Source organism: Eucyclogobius newberryi, unplaced genomic scaffold (assembly GCF_026437365.1).
Source record: "Eucyclogobius newberryi isolate DKJ021-1_F unplaced genomic scaffold, fEucNew1.0.hap1 SCAF_3, whole genome shotgun sequence".
NCBI classification, from domain to species: domain Eukaryota; kingdom Metazoa; phylum Chordata; class Actinopteri; order Gobiiformes; family Gobiidae; genus Eucyclogobius; species Eucyclogobius newberryi.
In genome coordinates, this window is record NW_027315945.1 from 36,549,279 (window position 1) to 36,572,667 (window position 23,389).

Consider the following 23,389-nt stretch of genomic DNA (forward strand, 5'->3'; position numbering starts at 1 on the left):
GCATTAATCAAAGTGAAAACAATTGGACTGACTGCATCAAAGACTTCTTAAAGTAGTTTAGAATGTAGGCAGTCTGTGGGACAGTACGAGGGTCTATGGGACTTTTCATAGAAGCTTGTAGAGTACTTCATGTCTACACTCACACACGGGTTAATGATGTTATTCAATACATTCAGTCTCACTCAACCAAGGGTTTTAACAGAATGTGTGTCAGTATTCCCCATCTCTTCTTCAAATATACTTGTTTCTGAGTAAGTCGTAATAAAACATAAAACAAAGAAAACAAGAACAGAACCAGGCAGGAGCAGAGAGAAAACAAGACAAGCAAAGATCAAAATGAGAAAAGAAAAAGAAAAGAAGGATAAAATGTCGGTCCAGTCCTAATGGTTGGGGGAGTTTGTGATGGCCTTCTTCATGTGATATCCATCCGTTACGTCCATGGTGGGGGTTTTGAGGCCCAGATACACCATTCCGCCAACATGCAGCCCCTCCGTGTGAATAGTGAGCACTTTGACATGGTGTTGTGAAGGAAAACAAAATTCCCACAAAAAAAATCCCAAAACTTTGTGGTTCTCCATTGTGAAAGTACATACATTTTCCCATTCTTCTTCCGTCAAAACAAAACTACCCTTTTTTTTCCCCATTTAATGTTAATATATTTAGTAGATTGGCATCCCAAGTCATTAATGCATTAGTATCCTTTAGATATTATTCCCCTTTAATTAAGATTTCAGTCAGAGGATTATAATGGTTGTTGCTTTGTTTATTTCTTGATTATAATAACTTCTGATGTTTTGCCAACATATCAAAGCTTTCCATTTGATTTTCTTTTACGATCTGGTAAAGAAAAACTTTTTGCTGTCTCAAGTTGGAGCTTTTTGGCTTGAAACTACGGTCATAAGCCAACATCGTAAGCACAGATTTTACCCAGGGATTCTCAGTCAGTAAGGCCTGCACAGGGACACACATTTGACCCGATTTGAGCCCAAATAAAGTCATTGTTCAGACCGTTGCAGTCCATTAACAGGTCAGATCTTTGCATCGCGTGACATAGATTCAAATGGAAAGGCGTTGGAATAACTCCGAGTCCCAACACACTTCCACCTGCGTCCAGCATCACAACCGCATTAACCGTGAATGCAAACAACGCCCGAGCTAAAACCCAGATGCGATTAAACCATCTCTTTATTAATTCGTCACGGAACACTTCTCCTTCCCGCACTAGCCCTAATCACGGCGCTGCTACACCGGCGCTAACGCAGTTTATTACGACGTCCATTAGCGTGAGTGACGGGAAGGTTAAGAGACTTGAGCACTTTACGCCGGGAGGCTGGAGTGTGACAGAACGCGAATCAAGGCCATTTTACTTCAGGGTCTTCATCAACAAAAGGCCAGAGTCGCGGGAGAGGGGGTCGACCTTTTCGCTCTCGCCAAAAAATCTGCGGCGCTGGTGTCCCCCGTGATGGATTACAGAGCGCACTCGGACGGACAGCGTGGCGGCCGGGGACTTTCACAGGCAATGATGACCGTGGCTTTTCAAACGAGCGCCGCCGCGGAGCTCGGTGTGGACGGGGAACAGACCGGTACGAGCGGTCGAGTGGCTGAGGGAACATGGCCCGGGCCTGTGTTGTTGTCCTTGACTGTGTTGACTGTAGGGCTTTAAAAATATATATTTAAATTTAAAACTAAATTAAACTAAAATACAATTGAATTTAGAGTCAAATAAATAAAAGAAATAAAAGAAAGAAAGAAAATAATACATAATTGCATTTTAATTAAAATGGCCAAGACTGAAATAAATTAGGAAATAAAATGGTCTTTGCAAACAACAAAGACACATCTCATAATATATGTGTATTATGCAAAACATTTCATCACGTCATAGCATTGTTTGCTCATCAAAAACGTACCTGGACCTGTATTTAGCTTAATTCACGCTTGTTCAGTGACTTGTGTTTAGTAACTCCTCCCCCTCCTGAGCATCAGAAAAACACTAGTTTTGTGACATTGAAGACAGAAATCCGTTGCCTGGAAAGTTCAGAACGATAATCGCTCTGTATTTTTTTTTATACAGATCGATAACAGTTTCATCTCCCCGAGTTTAGACGGGCGTGACTGACAGGTGGATTAGCCAATCGGGGACACACATGGTCCGTCCGTCTCAAAACAAATAAGTATTGCTTTTGAGGGGCGGGAGGAATTAGAGGGGATTGAAAAAATGCTAATTTATGCAGAATCAGTGAGCAAAGAAAAAAAGGAAATAATCTAAATAAAAGGCCTTCTGGATCCAAGACTAAGAAATCCAGAATTCTCCTGTGCTGTTATTAAGTTCATAAATCATCACCAGCATTTCTTTGATCAAACCCGCGCGCTCGCATTAGCATGTCGGGGTAATCTAGCTTTTGTATATTCCTCGGGGTAATTCCCTTTACTGTCAGTAAATGGAGTGCTAACAACAATTTGGATGAGGAAACTCTTATTTAATGTGTCCTGTTCCCGTTCTAACGCAGTAGTTTAGGATTAGGGTCTTCAGGCATGTTCTGAAAGTAGTAGTGAGTAGTAGTAAGTAGTAGTAGTAGTAGTAGTAAGTAGGTAGTAGTAAGTAGGTAGTAGTAGTAGTAGGAGTAGGAGTAGGAGTAGGAGTAGAAGTAGAAGTAGAAGTAGTAGTAGAAGTAGTAGTAGAAGTAGTAGTAGAAGTAGTAGTAGTAGTAGTAGTAGTAGTAGTAGTAGTAGTAGTAGTAGTAGTAGTAGTAGTAGTAGTAGTAGTAGTAGTAGCTAAGGTCAGTCACGCGGTCAAATGTGACTGGTTTGAACAGTCTGAAAGCCTCTGAACTCGGTGCATCACTCAGCTCTAAGGGTCATTACAGGAGAAGGAGACAGAACTCACCACTCTCACTTATATAAACACTTAAGTACTCAAAGGCTTTCAGCAATTTAACTCCCTGTAAGTGGAACAAAACCCAGAGACTTTTTTAATTAAAGGATTTTATGCAATTTTATGACGTCAAAGCACTGGTCAAAAATGTCCCCACTTGTGCCCTTGTTTTGTATTATATATGTTTTATTTTATCTGTATTTGTCTGTATGTCTGTATTTCTCTGTTTGTTAACCTTGTCTTATGTTGTGTTAAGGTTATATAATGTGTAAATAAGAGGTTTATTTTGTTGTGTTAATACTTCTTATCAAATGCGCATAAATGTAAACCGACATTATGTTAACGAAAGCAAAGATACAAGACACGAGCCATGATTACTGGGCAAAATATTGAAACGTCAACCTGCATTTAACTATGAATGAACACGAAAAATAAAATGTGGGCTGATTGTTGCATTTGAGGTGAGAAAAAATAGGCCACAAAAAGAAAAAAAAACGATATGTGAGTGTTGAGCCTGCTTTAAAGTCCAATGGGGACGTGCGCGTGTCGGGTCGGCTGCAGTTCGAGTTTGTCTGTCAGAACGTCAGTCGCCGTGACACGTCTTTGTGGCAGTGACGGGCGGCTGAGCGCTACAGCACTTCCATTAAAAGAGAACTTCACTCTGAGGCCATTGTGTGCACGGAACGGTTCCTGTTCCACGGACAAGACTCGCACTTGTGTCACGCCAGCTTCAGAACGTGCACACACATGACACAGTACCACAACTAAACGCTATATTTGATCATATAAGTCGCACCGGCCAAAAAAATGCATAATAGGGAAGAAAAAAAACGATATAAGTCGCACTGGAGTATAAGTCGCATTTTTGGGGGAAATGTATTTGATCAAATCCAAGACCAAGAACAGACATTTCATCTTTTACACAGTTTAAAATAATAACAGATGAGAGAACATGGTGAATAGGTGTACGTATGCTAACGCTAACACCTTCAGCTACATGACGTATGCTAACGCTAACACCTTCAGCTACATGAGGCACAGACAGAACTGTGGTAAGTGTCTGGTATGTTAACGTAACATTTGAAAAGTTATTCAGATAACTATAGCATAAAGAACATGCTAACAAGTTTACCAAAGCATCAGTTTTACCCCAAATCACTAAATCCATTGAATTCTTCTTCCTCTGTGTCACTTCTAAACAACTCCACAAACTCCAGAGGAAGAGGAAGTGCAGATTCTTCTTCTGCGTCGCTTAGAGCCTGGAGCGCCCTCTTGTGGTTGCCAGTGTGAAAATAACAAATAATATCACATATAAGTCGCTCTGGAGTATAAGTTCACCCCTGTCAAAACTATGAAAAAAGGTGTGACTTATAGTCCGGAAAATACAGTAATACAGATGAAGAGGTTTTAATGAACTGGTTGGTTCATTGACTGGTTGGCTGGTCTACGGTTTACGATAGATACAAATGTTGACTTAACCAAGAAAAATAGCAAATCAGAACTAAATAGAGAAGTTCCAGACTAAAACTAAATGTATTAAATGTAATATCTCTGTTAAAGTTAGTCTTCTTTCTCTTGCAACAATGACAATGTTTGTGATGTATATATATATAACCCTGGGATGTTGTCTTTACAGTGATAAGCGTGCGTTGTGTGACTCACTTATTGAAGTCTAGATTCAGTTAAAAGTACACATTTTCATCCAGGAGCCTTGTGATGTGAAGATAAAACTAAAGAACTGCAAAGATATTACAAGAATACATTTCAGAGTTTCTTAGAGGTCTAAAGTATCTAAAGTGCAGGGTTGGCAGGGTTTCATACAGAGAGTCAGAATGGAGCCAGGATATTTGGTTCTCTACAGAAGATGCTGCTTTTAAAAAAGAAAAAGTGGGCGCTTTGGCCAAATGATAATTTCCATTATTCTGTGACGATTGATCTCGTGGCCTCGGTTGTCGTGCTTTGGCGGACGCGGCGCACGATGCATTTCACTGCGTATGAAGAGAAGTAATGCTACAATGACAGCACGAATATTAAATAAAAGTAAAACAAAGGACAGTGAGGTCAGAATGTTGACTTTAACCGCACATAATTCATCATTAAAGGACACAAATCATGCAAAATTGAGCTATTTATAAGAACGTTCCCTCATCTAGAACATACTTGTAGCTGTGTTTAGCCTTCTTAACCATTATTTCATTAAGCTTGTTCATACTTGTTAGCTTAGTCCTCATCTTTGACTTGCACAGTTCCAGATTTTCCAGTTTAGTGACGCCGTAGAATGAAGTCGAAAGCAGATGTCCTCCGTCTAAGACATAAAACTTGGATACCAACCGCCATAAAACACCAAAGAAGAAGAAGTCTAAAGAATCTATGGAAGCCGGTCGCTGTGGAACACCAAAGAAACAACAACTATAGAAGAAGAAGAAAATCGAAAGTCATGAGAGTCTAGACGTAGAACTGCATCAAGCCCACGCATGTTGGGAGAAAGCTAGGTTTGTCCATCTGCCGTATGCAATTCCCTCTGCAGCCAGTAGATGGACCTCTGACTCCATTACTGACGTGGGAAATGCCTGACTGACAGAAAGCAACCATTTTTTTTCTCCAACACACAAGAAATACCAAAGTAAAGGTACTACAGAACAAGTTTAAAGGCCAATAACAAAACAAATCATGTATTGTGTGTGTCTTTCAAAAGCGTATGACGAGACGTAGGCGCGCCGCAGTTTGAACAGACAAGAAGAAGCAGCGGTGTCATCATCAAAGTGTGCGTTACCTCGTCCAGCTCGGAGATGTAGATGGGCTTCTCTTCAAAGCCGATGGCCATGGGGTCGCTGGGCGGGATCACCACCTCCTCGTACATCTTTGTGTTGTCCCTGCGGATTCCCTCGGGCAGCATCAGCTGAATGTCACACACAAATACGACAGTCAGCCTCAAAGGCCGCGGGCAAAATCGAACGTGCGCATTGTCAAACACGCTCGACGTCGTCAAACACGCTCGACGTCGTCAAACACGCTCGACGTCGTCAAACACGCTCGATGTCGTCAAACACGCTCGACGTCGAACGCGCGCGATGGCGATGACGTGCGTCGTCGAAATACGCGCAACAGCAAACACGCGCGACTGCGTACCCGCGACAACGAACGCGCGGGACGTCAAACGCGCGTAACATCGACCGCGCGTTACATTGAACTACAGATATATTAACCATACAAAATAACTTCGAACGTCGAACGCACACGATGTCGAACACGCGGAACATCCAACGCGCGGAACATCCAACGAGCGGAACATCCAACGCGCGGAACATCCAGCGCGCGGGACATCCAACGCGGGGGACATCCAACAACATGGAGCGCACGGAACATTGACCGCGCCCAACATCGAACTAAAGATATATTAACCATACAAAATAACTTAATTGCTTTAAAATGTATAATACATGTTCTACTGGGGGACTTCAACGCCCACGTGGGCAATGACAGTGACACCTGGAGAGGGGTGATCGGGAAGAACGGCTTCCCCGATCTGAACCCGAGCGGTGTTCAGTTATTGGACTTCTGTGCTAGCCACGGATTGTCCATAACGAACACCATGTTCAAGCACAAGGGTGTCCATCAGTGCACGTGGCACCAGGACACCCTAGGCCGGAGGTCAATGATCGACTTAGTTGTCGTGTCATCAGACCTCCGGCCGCGTGTCTTGGACACTCGGGTGAAGAGAGGGGCAGAGTTGTCAACCGATCACCACCTGGTGGTGAGTTGGATCCGCTGGCGGAGGAGGAAGCCGGACAGACTTGGCAGACCCAAGCGCATTGTGAGGGTCTGTTGGGAACGTCTAGTGGAGCCCTCTGTCAGTAGGGTATTCAACTCGCACCTCCGGGAGAGCTTCTCCCATGTCCCGGGGGAGGCTGGGGACATTGAGTCCGAGTGGACCATGTTCTCCGCCTCCATTGTTGATGCGGCTGCTCGGAGCTGTGGTCGCAAGGTCTCCGGTGCCTGTCGTGGCGGCAACCCCCGAACCCGGTGGTGGACACCGGAAGTAAGGGATGCCGTCAGACTAAAGAAGGAGGCCTATCAGGCCACTCTGGCTTGTAGGTCTCCGGAGGTCATCGACGGGTATCGGCAGGCCAAGCGAGCCGCGGCTCGTGCTGTCGCAGAGGCAAAAACCCGGGCCTGGGAGGAGTTCGGGGAGGCCATGGAGGAGGACTATCGGTCGGCACCAAAGAAATTCTGGCAAACCGTCCGGCGCCTCAGGAAGGGGAAGCAGTGTCTCACAAACACCGTTTACGGTGCGGGTGGAGGCCTGCTGACCTCGACTGGGGATGTCGTCGGACGGTGGAAGGAATACTTTGAGGATCTCCTTAATCCCTCAGTCACGTCTTCTGAAGAGGAAGTAGAGACCGGGGACTCGGAGGCTGGCTCATCCATCACCCAAGCTGAAGTCACTGAGGTTGTCCGCAAACTCCTCGGTGGCAGGGCTCCGGGGGTGGATGAGATCCGCCCTGAGTACCTAAAGTATCTGGATGTTGTAGGACTGTCTTGGTTGACACGTCTCTGCAACATCGCGTGGCGTTCGGGGACCGTGCCTCTGGACTGGCAGACCGGGGTGGTGGTCCCTCTGTTCAAGAAGGGGGACCGGAGGGTGTGTTCCAACTACAGAGGGATCACACTCCTCAGCCTCCCGGGTAAGGTCTATTCCAAGGTACTGGAGAGGAGAATCCGACCGATAGTCGAACCTCGGATTCAGGAGGAGCAGAGTGGTTTTCGTCCCGGTCGTGGAACACTGGACCAGCTCTATACCCTCCATCGGGTGCTCGAGGGTTCATGGGAGTTTGCCCAACCAGTCCACATGTGCTTTGTGGATCTGGAGAAGGCTTTCGACCGTGTCCCTCGGGGTGTCCTTTGGGGGGTGCTTCGGGAGTACGGGGTCCAGGGCCCTTTGCTCAGGGCTGTCCGGTCCCTGTATGACCGGAGCAGGAGCTGTGTTCGCATTGCCGGCAGTAAGTCAGACCTGTTCCCAGTGCATGTTGGACTCCGCCAGGGCTGCCCTGTGTCACCGGTTCTGTTCATAATTTTTATGGACAGAATTTCTAGGCGCAGTCAGGGGTCGGAGGGGGTCCGGTTTGGGGACCACAGGATCTCATCTCTGCTGTTTGCAGACGATGTTGTCCTGATGGCTCCATCAAACCCGGACCTGCAACATGCACTGGGACGGTTTGCAGCCGAGTGTGAAGCGGCTGGGATGAGAATCAGCACCTCCAAATCCGAGGCCATGGTTCTCGACCGGAAAAAGGTGGCTTGCCCTCTCCAGGTGGGTGGGGTGTCCTTGCCCCAAGTGGAGGAGTTCAAGTATCTCGGGGTCTTGTTCACGAGTGAGGGAAGGATGGAGCGTGAGATCGACAGGCGGATCGGTGCAGCGGCTGCAGTGATGCAGTCGCTGCATCGGACCGTTGTGGTAAAGAGGGAGCTGAGCCGAAAGGCAAAGCTCTCTATTTACCGGTCGGTCTACGTTCCTACCCTCACCTATGGTCATGAGCTTTGGGTAGTGACCGAAAGAACAAGATCGCGGATACAAGCGGTCGAAATGAGTTTCCTCCGCCGGGTGGCTGGGCGCTCCCTTAGAGATAAGGTGAGGAGCTCGGCCACACGGGGGGAGCTCGGAGTAGAGCCGCTGCTCCTCCACGTCGAGAGGAGCCAGCTGAGGTGGCTCGGGCATCTGTTCCGGATGCCTCCTGGGCGCCTCCCTCGGGAGGTGTTTCAGGCATGTCCCACCGGGAAGAGGCCCCGGGGAAGACCCAGGACACGCTGGAGAGACTATGTCTCTCGGCTGGCCTGGCAACGCCTCGGGATCCCCCCGGAGGAGTTAGAGGAAGTGTCTGGGGAGAAGGAAGTCTGGGAGTCCCTGCTCAGACTGCTGCCCCCGCGACCCGGCCCCGGATAAAGCGGCAGAAGATGGATGGATGGATGGATGTATAATACATCTTTTTCGGACGCACCGCTTTAAGAGACGGTAAACTCCTGCTTACATTCACACAAAGGCCTTTCTCTCAGATAAAGTGCCTTGCCCAAGAACAGGACAGGATCAACACAGCACTCGTCTCTACAGCCGGAGCCACTCGCTTCATTTTCTGTTACAAACCTTTAGAATATGATGACATCACGTTTTTCCTTCTTACGGCAGAGGCTTAAGTCCATCGTGTTGAAGATTGTCTAATTGTGTCCTGGAGCTGTTCTGTCCTCATTAAAGCCCTGAATCATTTTAATTGATGGCTACTTACGGTAAATCCCAATTATTATAATGTCATGTCAAGGTTACACTAATAATACTCGTTAACTCACTCTTTACTCGTTGGGTCTTGAACGAGGGGAAAAAAGTAATAAAGATGATCGCCGCTGGAGACGTCACAATCGAACACAGCAATATTACAACTCAACTCGTGCAAAAATCAAAGGTTTTGAAGTAAGTTGGGCTGAAAGGCGATACGTGCATATTTTAATGTCTCGGGGCGCTTCTTACCCTGGCTCCGCCCACAAACGCCGGCGCCTTGGTGGCCTCGGCGTAGCAGTCGTAGACGTTTGGATATCGGACTCTCTCGTAGACCCGCTCTCTCGACAGCACTGGCTCACGGCGAGCGTTCAGGAGAGACTGTTCCCTGGAAAAGAGAAAATAAAGCATAATGTGAATTTAATGGAACGCAAAGTAGCTTTTTACAGTTGATTTAGCTGAAGTTAGGGACAAACCATGTCTAAATTAGGAGGAAACCAGGACTAAATCACAACCGAAATGTGTCTAAACCGCTACCACCAGCCGAGGAGAGCGGGTGGGCTGAGGACGATGCGACAAAAGAGAACGAGAAGGACAGCTGAGGACATAGAAATCAATAGAAAAATGCCTTTTATCTTTTTGTATATTTACTCGAGAAGTAAACCAGGTCGAAACCAGGACTAAACCAGGACTAAACCGGGTCTAAACCGGGTCTAAACCGGGTCTAAACCGGGACTAAACCGGGACTAAACTGGGACTAAACCGGGACTAAACGGGGACTAAAACGGGTCTAAAAAAGGTCTAAACCGGGACTGAACCGGGTCGAAAACGGGTCAAAAACGGGTCGAAACTAGGACTAAACCGGGTCTTAACAGGGTCTAAAACGGGTCTAAACCAGGTCTAAACCAGGACTAAACCAGATCTAAACCAGGACTAAACCAGGACTAAACCAGATCTAAACCAGGACTAAACCAGGACTAAACCAGGACTAAACCAGATCTAAACCAGGACTAAACCAGGACTAAACCAGGACTAAACCAGGACTATACTGAGAATAAACCTGAGAGGTCTAAACCAGGATTGTGTCCTGAACGCAGGTGGGCTCGGGACACATAAAGGCAGAGAGGAAATGGTACCGCTGCGCTCTCATCTCTCGGGGGTCAAAGTTCAGGGGCGCCTCGGAGCAGTCGATGTCGTCCGTGGCTTTGGCGCGTTTCCGCTCTCTTTTCTCCTCTCTGCGGTACATCTTCAGCATCTGCTTCTCCTGCTCCGAGAGGACGGTCACCTGGCACCCGAACGCCGGCTTGGACCCCTCGGGTCCCGACACCCGACTGAAGTCTGGACAAGTCAGAAAGGGGGGGAATTAATATTGTGACGTTTTGTGCTATTCAGACGGACAGATTTGTGTACTCTACGGTAAGTCGAGACGTTAAAGCGCCGGTACCTTCATTGCACGTAAAAAAGTCAAATGTGTTTTGCCCCAGAGCAGATGTTCTGTAAAAGCTTCTGTCCGGGTGAAAATGAGACCGCAGCGCTTTCTCAGCATCTAATTGTAAAGTGTTTTATTCTCCCAGAAGCAGGAAGTGCGCCGTTAGCATGCTAATGTTTGTTAGCTTTACCGCGAGGGTCAGAGAGTTGTGAAAAGTGCTCATAAACTCACTGCGGTGAATATTTTGAAGCTCAGAGGAAAGTGAGAAATACATGTGGACCGCTGCAGACAGAAGGAACTCTGACTATAACAGGTGCAGCGACGTCAAGGGTTTTCTCAAAGCTCTGAAGACATTATTCATGCACTCCACACTTTTGTAGCCACAGCTGCCCTGGGGCACTACAAACTCTACTACCAGCCAGAATTCCAGTCTGATGCACTATAATATTCTTTCGGCAGATATTATCCTTTATATTCAGTATAAATTATATGTTACAGCAACAGTACAATAATTATATATAATTCTATGCAGTATTAAAAAAAATACCACAAAGAGTTGAAAAGTTACTCAAAGTTCAATAACATAACTTTCCTGCACAGTTTTAATACAACATTGAGCTTTATCAGCACAAGTACAAGACCACACTGGAACACAGAGGAAGAACCATTATTTTGGGTTGAAAATGTCTTCAAAAAGGCTATTTTTGTGATCATTTTGTGTATCTAAATTGCGTATCAAGCCTAGTGTTGTCACGATATTAAAATGTCAAACTCAATGTTGTTACTAGGACCACTAAAGCCCTAAAGCCCTCACTGCTGCAGCGTATGTCTATCCCATGTCGTCACACTTCACTCCTTTGCCCTTGTGCCTACACTGGCCCCTCTCTCTCCCCCCTCTTCTCTCCACCTCTCTCCCCCCTCTTCTCTCCACCTCTCTCCCCCCTCTTCCCTCTCTCCCCTCTCTCCGCTCCCCTCTCTCCGCTCCCCTCTCCCCTCCCCTCTCCCCTCCTCTCTCTCCCCTCTCTCCGCTCCCCTCTCTCCCCTCCCCTCTCTCCCCTCTCTCCGCTCCCCTCTCTCCGCTCCCCTCTCTCCTCTCCCCTCTCCTCTCTCTCCGCTCCCCTCTCTCCACTCCCCTCTGTCTCCTCTCCCCTCTGTCTCCTCTCCCCGCTCCCCTCTCTCCGCTCCCCTCTCTCCGCTCCCCTCTCTCCGCTCCCCTCTCTCTCCGCTCCCCTCTCTCTCCGCTCCCCTCTGTCTCCGCTCCCCTCTGTCTCCTCTCTCCGCTCCCCTCTGTCTCCGCTCCCCTCTCTCCTCTCTCCGCTCACCTCTCTCCGCTCACCTCTCTCCGCTCACCTCTCTCCGCTCACCTCTCTCCGCTCCCCTCTCTCCGCTCCCCTCTCTCCGCTCCCCTCTCCCCTCTCTCCCCTCTCCCCTCTCTCCTCTCCCCTCCCCCCTCTCCGCTCCCCCCTCTCCGCTCCCCTCTCTCCGCTCTCCCCTCTCCGCTCCCCTCTCTCCACTCCCCTCTCTCCACTCCTCTCTCTCCACTCCTCTCTCTGCTCCCCTCTCTCCGCTCCCCTCTCTCCGCTCCCCTCTCTCCGCTCCCCTCTCCGCTCCCCTCTCCGCTCCCCTCTCTCCACTCCTCTCTCTCCACTCCTCTCTCTCCCCTCTCTCCGCTCCCCTCTCTCCGCTCCCCTCTCTCCGCTCCCCTCTCTCCGCTCTCCCCTCTCCGCTCCCCTCTCTCCGCTCCTCTCTCTCCCCTCTCTCCGCTCCCCTCTCTCCGCTCCCCTCTCTCCGCTCCCCTCTCTCCGCTCCCCTCTCTCCGCTCCCCTCTCTCCGCTCCCCTCTCTCCGCTCCCCTCTCTCCGCTCCCCTCTCTCCGCTCCCCTCTCTCCGCTCCCCTCTCCGCTCCCCTCTCTCCTCTCCACTCCCCTCTCTCCGCTCCCCTCCCCTCTCTCCGCTCCCCTCTCTCCGCTCCCCTCTCTCCGCTCCCCTCTCTCCGCTCCCCTCTCTCCGCTCCCTGTTTGAGGCACAACAGCTCAATAAAAGGCAGAATTGCTCTTGAAAACAGATGAGATCTGGTGATTGCGCCGCGGCCCGGGCCTGATTGACTCAATGATTTCGTCTTTATCTCGTCTCCTGCTCCAGCGCCGGCTCCTGTCTGTCACTGTCAAGCCCCCTTCTGCCGTGAAGCCCCTCTGCAGCGACCTGCAGCTTTAACCACGTGTCAGGCTCAATTTAGCACCGAGGAGGGCACGGAGGGGAAGCCAAAAACGTACTCCAGAGAGACGACACTGTATATGTACAAAGTTAAAGTACTCAAATTAAGAAATGTATTTTGATTTATTAAGTTGGTTTCTTTAATTATGAGAGCAGAAGTTTACAAATTATCTGCCAATTTGCATTTACTTTGCATTAAAATGGGATGTTAAAGTCAAAGTTCCCAGCCCGGGACAGCAATCCAAGGCCTGGGACAATGATCCACGGCCCGGGACAGCCAACCACAGCCCGGGACAGCGATCCAGAACCCGGGAGAGCGATCCAGAGCCCGGGACAGCCACCCAAGGCCAGGGACAGCGATCCACGGCCTGGGACAGTCACCCACAGCCCGGACAGCGATCCAGAGCCTGGGACAGCCACCCACAGCCCGGGACAGCGATCCACGGCCCGGGACAGCCACCCACGGCCCGGGACAGCCACCCACGGCCCGGGACAGCCACCCACGGCCCGAGACAGCCACCCACGGCCCGGGACAGCCACCCACAGCCCGGGACAGCGATACAGAGCCCGGGACAGCGATACAGAGCCCGGGACAGCCACCCACGGCCCGGGACAGCCACCCACGGCCCGAGACAGCCACCCACGGCCCGGGACAGCCACCCACGGCCCGGGACAGCCACCCACGGCCCGGGACAGCCACCCACGGCCCGGGACAGCCACCCACGGCCCGGGACAGCCACCCACGGCCCGGGACAGCCACCCACGGCCCGGGACAGCCACCCACGGCCCGAGACAGCCACCCACGGCCCGGGACAGCCACCCACAGCCCGGGACAGCGATACAGAGCCCGGGACAGCGATACAGAGCCACAGAGCCCGGAACAGCTATCCAGAACCCGGGACAGCGATCCAGAGCCTGGGACAGTTATCCAGAGCCCGGGACAGCGATCCAGAACCCGGGAGAGCAATCCTGAGCCCGGGACAAATCCAGAACCCAGGAGAGCGATCCAGAGCCCGGCAGTCAAAGGGACGCGCTCGAGATACGTTTGGCTTTGGGCGAAAAGCCGACAGACTTTCAACGGATTGCAACAATTAAACTAGTAATTAAAATCTTTATGTCACGAGCGAAACTACAATTAGAGAGGAAAAGCAGATCGACTGAGGTTTTTCTACCATGATTATAATCAAGTTTAATTTGGCCACTTAAGGTTGGGAAAAGCACAAAGACAACATACTATGAATGCTAAAGCTATTGGAATAATGTTTGAGCCTGGGGTTTAATAAGAAGTAACAAATTAATCCAGGCAATGTAATATGCAAATGTATGCAAGTGTTAAAAAGTATATGTTTAAATATGACAATAGTAAAAAATAATGGTGTAAGAACCTGAATAATTACAAAGAAAACTGAGTATATCAAACTTTAGATAATATTGTGAATGCAGTTTTGAAGATATGCAAAATGCAACTAAATGAAAAACAATCTGCACAAAGCAGTGTTCGACTTGGCAGATGATTTTATACAGCGTTAAATTAAAAGTGTTACGGCAGAGTAACTTCTTCTTCTCAGATTCATGTCCTTCTCTCTCTCACACACCTTCAGCAGGTTTAATGACCCAGACAGCAGGATTAGCACAAACACTCCACAGGGGGCCGTTTCCACCTGGACAGAGCGCAGAGCTGTCAGTGTCCCACAGGGGGCGGCATCAGCGGGGGGGGCGTCTCTTCCAAGACAACACCACTCAAACTTCAACTTAGAGCAAATGTAAAGAAACCGCAGCGGACGAGAAAGAGAGGAAGTCTATAGGAGGCAGCACTGAGGCGGAGTCACACGTTAAAGTACTTATATATATTTACTTCTTAGTTTGTCTTACTTTATAATACTTAACCTGTTACCACCCACCTATTTTCGCCCTGTGCACAATGGTTGGACATACCCAAATGGCATTGCTTATTAAAAGAGGATCTTACAGCCCACATGCAAGTGTGATGCATCATTAGAAAGCTTAGGCCTTCTAGTTTCTGCAGATGTGCACATGACACTGTCAGGGCTTCAGAACTTACACTACAGAGGCCCAAACATAAACAAAACATCCTTTTTTTAGTCTTGCCTGAATATTGTCAATGTGTAATGGTCCTGAGCATGACATACTTCATTGTGTGTTTATGCTGTTCACTGTACATGATGTTTATCTTGTTGACAACAACTGTGTAAAGTTTCAGATCTCTAGGAACAGGTATTTTGGTGCTGTTGACCTTTATGTATCAAAAAGTATATTCGGAACAAGTGATCCAAATATGTGCCAACTGTGCCAAACTGCTTTATTACAATTTTAGCTCCTCTATGATCATAAAACATACATTTTGATGTTTTGTAGGCCACTAATACCAATTATAACTGCTAAAAACAATATATGTGAAAATGTGTATTTATGAGTTTACCCATGAATTTCCCATATAAAGATGAAAAAAAGAAAAGAAAATTATAATATTTTTATTTTATTTTTGTATTGATATAATAATACATATATCTAACAAAATACGTGTCCCAAAGGCTAATAAAATCAGAAAACATGATGCGTAAAATCTAGTCGCAAAATGCAGAAAAATCTAGGCTCTGACAGCCTTACGCACGAGAACAGGGAGAATTCTGTGTCAATAAGGCCTTTGTCCCGCCTACCAGGAGAAAGCAGAAGCTAAGGGCTAAAAACAAAGATGGACGCGCGCTTCGGAAGCGCCACATTTTTTTTCCTCCGGAGGCTGGAGCAAACAAACCCGGTGACAGAAAAAATTGTGGATGGTCTCATTCTGTAGGTAACAGTCTGAGGAAGAGATCGATGCAAAACATTATCTTATAAGTCAAACAGGTCATTTGTTATGGACGGAGAAATGCGGCGGACAAGCGCATTCTCGTCCGGCGAGAAACGAAGAAAAGTTTGTTTACTTGACAATATCTCGAAATCGGAAAACTTCAGGAAAAATACAAGTGGATATTGTTTTTCAATGATTCCTTACGGACAGACTGAGTACAAGGATGTACAGAATTAAAGCCGTTTCGTCCGTCATAAACAGCAAACAGGTAGGACATGCATTTGTAAAAGTTGAGACTTTCTCACAAACTATTGGCAATTGCTTCTTGGGGCATATTATTCAATGTAAATCAATGACATATTCGTTTTGTTGAGAAAATAAGCTTTAAAATGATGTATAACTTGCTGGTATTGACCACGGAAATGAAAGTGATGATGTAAGAGAATATTTGAGATATAGAAAATGCTCGCCGGCGGACAGGTGGGTGGTAACAGGTTTTAAAGGGCTTATGACAGGTCGTACCGCTCGCTGAACTAAAATGTAGTTAAGATAAATATGTTTTGAATTTTAATGAAGAGAATTTTTTAGGTTTATAATGTCACTTCCTGTTTGTAATTGATGACATCACAGGAAGAAATGACACAGCAAAAACTCATCTAATGTCATTTTTTTTTAATTTGACAAATTAAACCATATGAGAGAGACTTTATTTTGTTGAATTAATATTTAGTGTCAAATAAGTTTGTGTAAATTCTGCATAAACTTTGACTGGATTGAGTGTTCCTGGTGTGATGTCACTTCCTGTCATTTGTCTACAGATATTTCAAAGTTTTCTCCACAAATATCTGCTCGATTGGTGTAAAACTATCATGTATGTGTACGACAGGTATAAACACACCAAATAAGTTTGTATAAATTCTGCATAAACTTTGACTGGAGATGAGAAATGTTGATACTGTGATGTCACTTCCTGTCATTTTACTACACATTTTTCAACGTTTTCCCACAAATACCTGCTCGATTGGTGTAAAACTATAATTTATATGTACAACAGGTAAAAATACACCACATAAAGTCAAAATGTGAAAATGGTAAACACCTGTCATGGGCCCTTTAAACGTCTGCTTTAGCGCCGCAGACTTCCATCTCTGCAGGACATGAGCGTCTCCAGGACTCTGGGTCGGATCACAACCGACCCATCTCATACTCAAGGAAACGTTTTTGTCAGAAAATATATATATATACTGTTTTGTTCCGCACCAAAAGTTGATCAGATTCAGATGGAAACACATCAGCCAGGAGCCGTGCAATATGGATTCCCGTGAGTTTGAAAACGCAGACTCCATCTTCCATCCCAAACCTCTTTACTCACACTTTTCTTCCGACTTTGGCTCTTTCACAAATACTGCCTGACCTTTTTCAACAATAAACTGCATCTACATCTGCAATAGCTTCTTTAAATAATGACGAATCGTGTGTAAAGTCTCTAAACGTCTCAGATCTTCGCCCGTTTCGTCCGTTACACCGACGCGTGCCGGGGATTCACCGATTGAGATAAACAGGTACGTGCCAATTTAAAGGGCTAATCAGCAGGAGACAGGCTTCCCCCTCTAAAGCCTGCTCCTCCCGATGCCGCGCAAAGACTGAGAAATTTAATCAGGCTTTTTAACCCCTCCTGACTCCGCTCGTGTCTCCATGGAAACGCTAATCTCAAAAAACTGTCGGCGAAGTAGGATTTGTTTGAATCAAAACTTTGGCACAATGAAAAGTCACACCAGGCGAGGAGTGGAAGCGGTGCAAAGGATAACATGACATAATTAAAGAATAAATACTTTTGATCAATCTAAAGTGTCTCACAGCAGATTTATTTCACAATACGTCGTTATATTGAGCCCTGAAGCTAAAAGAACTTTGCGTCAGCGTCTGTGAATGTCGCGTGTGTTGAGAACTTGTTGTTTAGCGCTCGTTTTCATGAGTAATTCGGATTTTATGTTTGTCATAATTACTGCAGGTTGAGCGCAGAGTTTACCATCGTTAATCTATGTTTTCAGAAGTCAGGAATGCCTGGTAGAGCCACCTGCCCGTCTCCATGGAGATAAACAAGGTTACTATGGAACATTCTAGACATGAAGAGCATTGAAATGTCAGGACAAGTTGCTCGCACTTAACAACTTTTTTTCCTCATAATGATCAATCTCGATTTTCTTTTGTTTATATATATTTAATTTTTCATTTTTGTTTTTGTTTTTTTAAGTTCAACATGTTTCAATCTCAATTTTTTATCATTTTTTTTCTTTGTCTGTCAGTATTGATAAACTGTAAAAAAATATTAAGACAGACTTTTTATTTCCTATTTATTCTTCTGAAATCTGAACTCTGCTCCAAATTGCCGGCTTTTACTGACTCAAGACTGGACTTCGATTAAAAAGACACAAGCTGATTCAGACAAAAAGATTAATAATCCAGTCATTAATGTGAGATGCATGGAAAAAGAAAAACATAATTCATATTAGTCCATAAATGTGTACAGATTTAAAGTACCTATGACAGATTTTTATGATTTTCTAATTTTGATTTTATTTGGTGTATTTATACGTGTTGTACATATAAATGATAATTTTACACCAATCGAGCAGGTATTTGTGGAGAAAACGTTGAAAAATCTCTAGAAGTCAAAGTTTATGCATGTTTATCTCTAAATATTAATTCAACAAAATAAAGTCGCTCTCATTTATGAAATAAAAGACAATTTTGATTTTAGATGAGTTTGGCCCAGTGCTTGCTGGGTAATTTCCTAGTGTGATATAATCAATTACAAACAGGAAGTGACTTTATAAACCCAAAAAAATTGCTGTTGTGTTAATTTTTTGGGTAATTTTAAGCTGTTTTTTTTTACTTGTCAAAATATATTTATCTTAACTGCATTTCAGCTCAATGAGTCGTCCGACCTGTCCGCATCTTCAAATCTGTTTTTACCAGAGTTTAGCTTACTTTTTTCACCCAGACGCAGGAGTCACATGACCGGCGTCGACGAGGAAGTAGTGAACGTGAGGGTCCGACTCGGGACGATACGGGGGCTCGGACGGGGGGGATTCGGACAAAGCTGAGGTCGTAGTTTGCAGAAAATTTACTTTCACCGTTCACCTGTTCGGATCCGTTACCGCAACGTTTCTCTTATTCATGAGCGACGGCGAGGAGCCGTCTCCAGGGAGGCCAAAGCATGATGGTCCTTATCACGGCAGGGGCAGATAGCGCCGCAGACGTGGGAGAAATAATGAACAATCGCTTTGAAGAGAAAGGCCAATCTATAGGTAATGGGCTTTTGGGGGGGATTGGAAGTGAAGTGGCAGAGAAGGGAATTACTCATGCTACGTACGGCGGCTAACGTCGCCACGGGGACGCACGCCAAGACAAGCGTCGCATTTCAGAACACGAAAATAAGAGCTTTGGGCCGGTTTACAGCTGTGAATATTGATCATGTGTCATATAAGGGTGCATTATGTAACGTGTCCCCTTGAATGTTCCGCAGTATCATATAAACCTGTCCAGCTGCATTTTTATTTTTAAATTTTTTTTCAATTTTTCAATTTGACAGGGACAATGCAATCACACATAGTTACAAAACAAAGCTTGTAGCCGATGTGATGCATACAAGACGCATAGAGACGAGCAGTGGGTGGCAGCAGGGCCAGGTTACAGGTCAGATCTGTGGAGAGGTTTGTGAAGTGCAATAGACACGCTGAATGCCAGGCGGTGGAACATTCCGGGCGAGGCAAAAGCATCTCCATGGAGACGAGAGCTGAGAGGTGACGTTTGTTTACCGCTTTCACTGTGATCTTTCGCGACGCATTTAAAAAGTATTCCAACGAGTGAGAAATTATTTATTCTGTTTTTTTAACCGTTACGAGGCGGATTGAGAATATCCTTTTAGTTTAATCATTTCATCTAAACGAGAGGATCGGTACGAGATAAGTAAGAGAAGATGTATTACCGATCTGACGTCGCTGAAATGATTGAACTCTGTGCTAAAGCAGCTTAAATAAGGCAAATTAAGAGCGTCTATGGAGTTTGAACAGTGAAACAATCCAACACGAAACCTACCTCGTGACATCACCAGGTGGACCAGAACATTTTGAGCTCTATAAAAGCAGACTGACTGAAAATGCAGATTTGTTTGAAAAAATAAATAAAATAAATTAAATAAATTAAATAAATTAAATAAATTAAATAAATTAAATAAATTAAATAAATTAAATAAATTAAATAACCATTAAAGACAATTAAATAAATTAAATAACCATTAAAGACAATTAAATTAAATTTAATTAAAGGCTGATTTGTTCAAGATCAAGAAAGGTAGATCCATTAGTTTAGGTTCCGAATTGTGAGATGCCACATTAAAGGTCCTGAAGAGCCAATGTGTGTCCTTTAATCTACCGGCCTGTGTTCATTCAGCAAACGCTCCAACGTTATGAAAAGATGTACATTTCAGGACCGTAGCACATTCTTAAAAAGATGAGTTATTAAACCATAACAAGTGCCACTATCACACTCCATCGACGGGCTTCATCATTTCCAGTCCACATTTAATAAAAACCCGTGGCTCATCTGTACCGTGCGGCCCTTTCTAGATTAATGGGGTAATTTATTTGCTGCTCCCCGACAAATTAAGCTCCATTATAAAAGGGAGGATATTACAAGTGCGATGTTATTTCTCTTTCTATAGATATTACACAACAATCATGTCCGCTATTGTCGAGCCTCTGGACCGGCGCTATCGGATGACACGGGATCGCGTCTCTCGGTCTCTCGGCGGACTCTTCAAAGACGCCCATCATCGCCGCGGTAATGACGGCCCCTTATCGGAGGAGAGAGGAGGGGGAGGGAGAACGAGGCATCCAGCGCAATCTTCTCGCCTCTTACGTTGTGAAAGATGGGCTCTGATTATAGCATCAAACGGCGCGAGCGATTCGAGAGATACAAAAGTGACGGCTCTGTTGTGGTCGGGGCGTGTGATATCGCGGGCCGGCGGGGGGGAACGGCGGCGGCGGCGGCGATGGGCGGAACGGCGGTGACCTCTGTGTACAATAACTCGCTCAAGAGAGTCTATTAGCGGTTGGGAGCGGGGCCCGGCGTGTAATTATGCGCGGCAAAGAGGAGAGATGAGAGCGACGAGGGCTTTTAAACGGAGGAACGTGAAGAATCTTGTTTACTTCGTTGAAGAAAAGTAGGGCAGCGAATCGAAAACAAGCAGGAGACGTTCAACTGTAACTGGAAAATCACTAAATATACAGTCTAAATATCTTGGTACAACTTTTTCGATTGTTTTTATTGTACAGGTTTCCGGACTAGATATCGCAGTTTTTTTCATACTTGCGACTTATACTCCAGAGCGACTTATATGTGATATTATCTGTTATTTTCCCACTGCATTTCACATGTTGATTATTTTCACACTGGCAACCACAAGAGGGCGCTCTAGGCTCTAAGCGACGCAGAAGAAGAATCTGCACTTCCTCTTCCTCTGGAGTTTGTGGAGTTGTTTAGAAGTGACACAGAGGAAGAAGAATTCAATGGATTTAGTGATTTGGGGTAAAACTGATGCTTTGCTAAACTTGTTAGCATGTTCTTTATGCTATAGTTATCTGAATAACTGTTCATATGTTACGTTAACATACCAGACACTTACCACAGTTCTGTCTGTGTGTCATGTAGCTGAAGGTGTTAGCGTTAGCATACGTACACCTATTCACCATGTTCTCTAAATGCAGTTTAAAATAATAGTTATTATTTTAAACTGCATTTTTCCACCCCCAAAATGCAATTTATACTCCAGTGCGACATTATTATTTTTTTTCTTCTCTATTACCGTATTTTCCGGACTATAAGTTGCACCTTTTTTCATAGTTTTGGCCGGGGTGCGACTTATTCTTATATTTATACTGATATACTCCGGAGCGACTTATATGTGATATTATTTGTTATTTTCACACTTACAACCTTATTTCATACTCTTTGGCTGGTGCGACTTATACTCCGGTGCGACTTATAGTCCAGAAAATACGGTAAATATACAGACTAAAAGTCTCGGTACAACTTTTAAGATTGTTTTTACTGTACAGTTTATAATTTAAATCCATTTCAGCCAAGACATTTACTAGAACAAATGTCAAATATTCACCTTCTTTGTTGTTTTGTACGTCTATTCTAGTGCCAATTGTCTGAATAATTAAATATAGCTAGATAAAAGGAGCTTGGGGGCAGGAGCGGTTGGGTGCTTGAGCCTCACCTCCTGCGGATGGCGCTCTGTCAGCAGGAGCACTGAGCAGGGAGTCCACGATGGAGCTCCTCTTCTGCAGCAGCACAGAGATCATCTCCAGTCCCTCGGGGCCCAGCAGCTCGAACAGCTGGAGACAGCCACAGAGAGAGAGCGGGATCAATGAAGCGTTCACACATGCACAGGAAGAACTTTAAACGTAGAGGACAATGTTCAGCACTTTTCTGCATCTTTGCTTCGCAGCGATCACTGTCCTCTGAGCTTCTGCCCGCATCATGAGCGCATATGTGCTTTGTGTCAGGATCACTGTGGCTCTCTCCTTCTCTCTCTTTCTTCCTTCTCCCTCTCGTTCTCTTTATTTATGTATTTTGTATTTTTATTTTTTTGACAGTGTGGCGTGGAGCACGTGGTTTGAAGACGTACAACTACAGAAGATGTACAACTACAGAAGATGTACAACTACAGAAGATGTACAACTACAGAAGATGTACAACTACAGAAGATGTACAACTACACTGGGTGGCGGTAATGCAACACTTGGATAGAAGAAGAAGAAACTGCAGTAGGGCCGGTGGAGAAAGAATAAAGTCTAAAGAGCAAAAAAGTAGATGGCGGAAAAAGCACCTTTGGAAAGAATAAAGTCTAGAGAATAAAGTCTAAAGTCTAAGACTTACAACTACAGTAGATGGCGGTAATGTAACACTTGGATACCAACCATAAAACACCAAAGAAGAAGAAGAAGAAGAAGGATCACTGTGGAACTAAGAGGCTGAAAGAAGAGAGACAAAAGTGAAGCCTGGCAGCGGAGACGGGGCAGAGGCCAGGCTTTTAGACAGGATTTGAAAACACACCGTCCAAATAATGCTGTTCGCAAAAAGCACTAATTATGGAAAGCTCCACTTAGGAGCTGCATGTTGCGCCGTATTTTTTACTTTGGAAGTCCGCTTTGAGTTCAGAATTCAAGAATAATGCCACCTCGACGCCACCCTGATCCCACCTCGATCCCACCTCAATGCCACACATGATCAAACATATAGAGCTGGTTACATTATATATATATATATATATATATATATATATATATATATATATATATATATATATGTGCATCATATCATATATCATATTTTGGATCACACAGTGCTTTATTTAGTTTAATTATTTTTAGTTATTAAGTTATTATAATGGATAAAAATAAGACATTGTGTAAATAGCCAGGAGTTTCAGTCCCACAAACACGGCAGCTCGGCTCAGTCTGCAGCGCTCGGGCTGAACAGCTGCTAATTACCTCCCGTCTGCAGCAGAATCTGCTCGGGCGCCGCTCAGCCTCCCAAACACCGCCACCTGGCACTTACCGTGTGACAGCAACACAACAAGCACGAGCCCGGGCACAATTAAAGGCATAATACGGACCTGACAGAGCATTCATCAATATCACTGTGAGGAGCCACGTCTGCGGAGCGGCGGGCCGTGATAAAGTTGCTACTCTTTTAATTGGAAAATGGTGGAACTGGAGGTATG

At 45.6% G+C, this 23,389-nt stretch overlaps 1 protein-coding gene across 1 annotated transcript in view; it reads right to left on the reverse strand.

The window, feature by feature from the left end:
• ascc3 (activating signal cointegrator 1 complex subunit 3) overlaps positions 1–23,389 on the reverse strand; it is a 227,263-nt gene that overhangs the window by 167,133 nt on the left and 36,741 nt on the right. Inside the window, exons 5-8 of the mRNA XM_072461519.1 lie at positions 21,881–21,998; positions 10,277–10,478; positions 9,393–9,528; positions 5,649–5,774 (exon numbers count right to left, since the gene is read on the reverse strand). Of these exons, the coding sequence (XP_072317620.1) occupies positions 5,649–5,774; positions 9,393–9,528; positions 10,277–10,478; positions 21,881–21,998 (582 nt within the window). The remainder of the gene's footprint in view (positions 1–5,648; positions 5,775–9,392; positions 9,529–10,276; positions 10,479–21,880; positions 21,999–23,389) is intronic.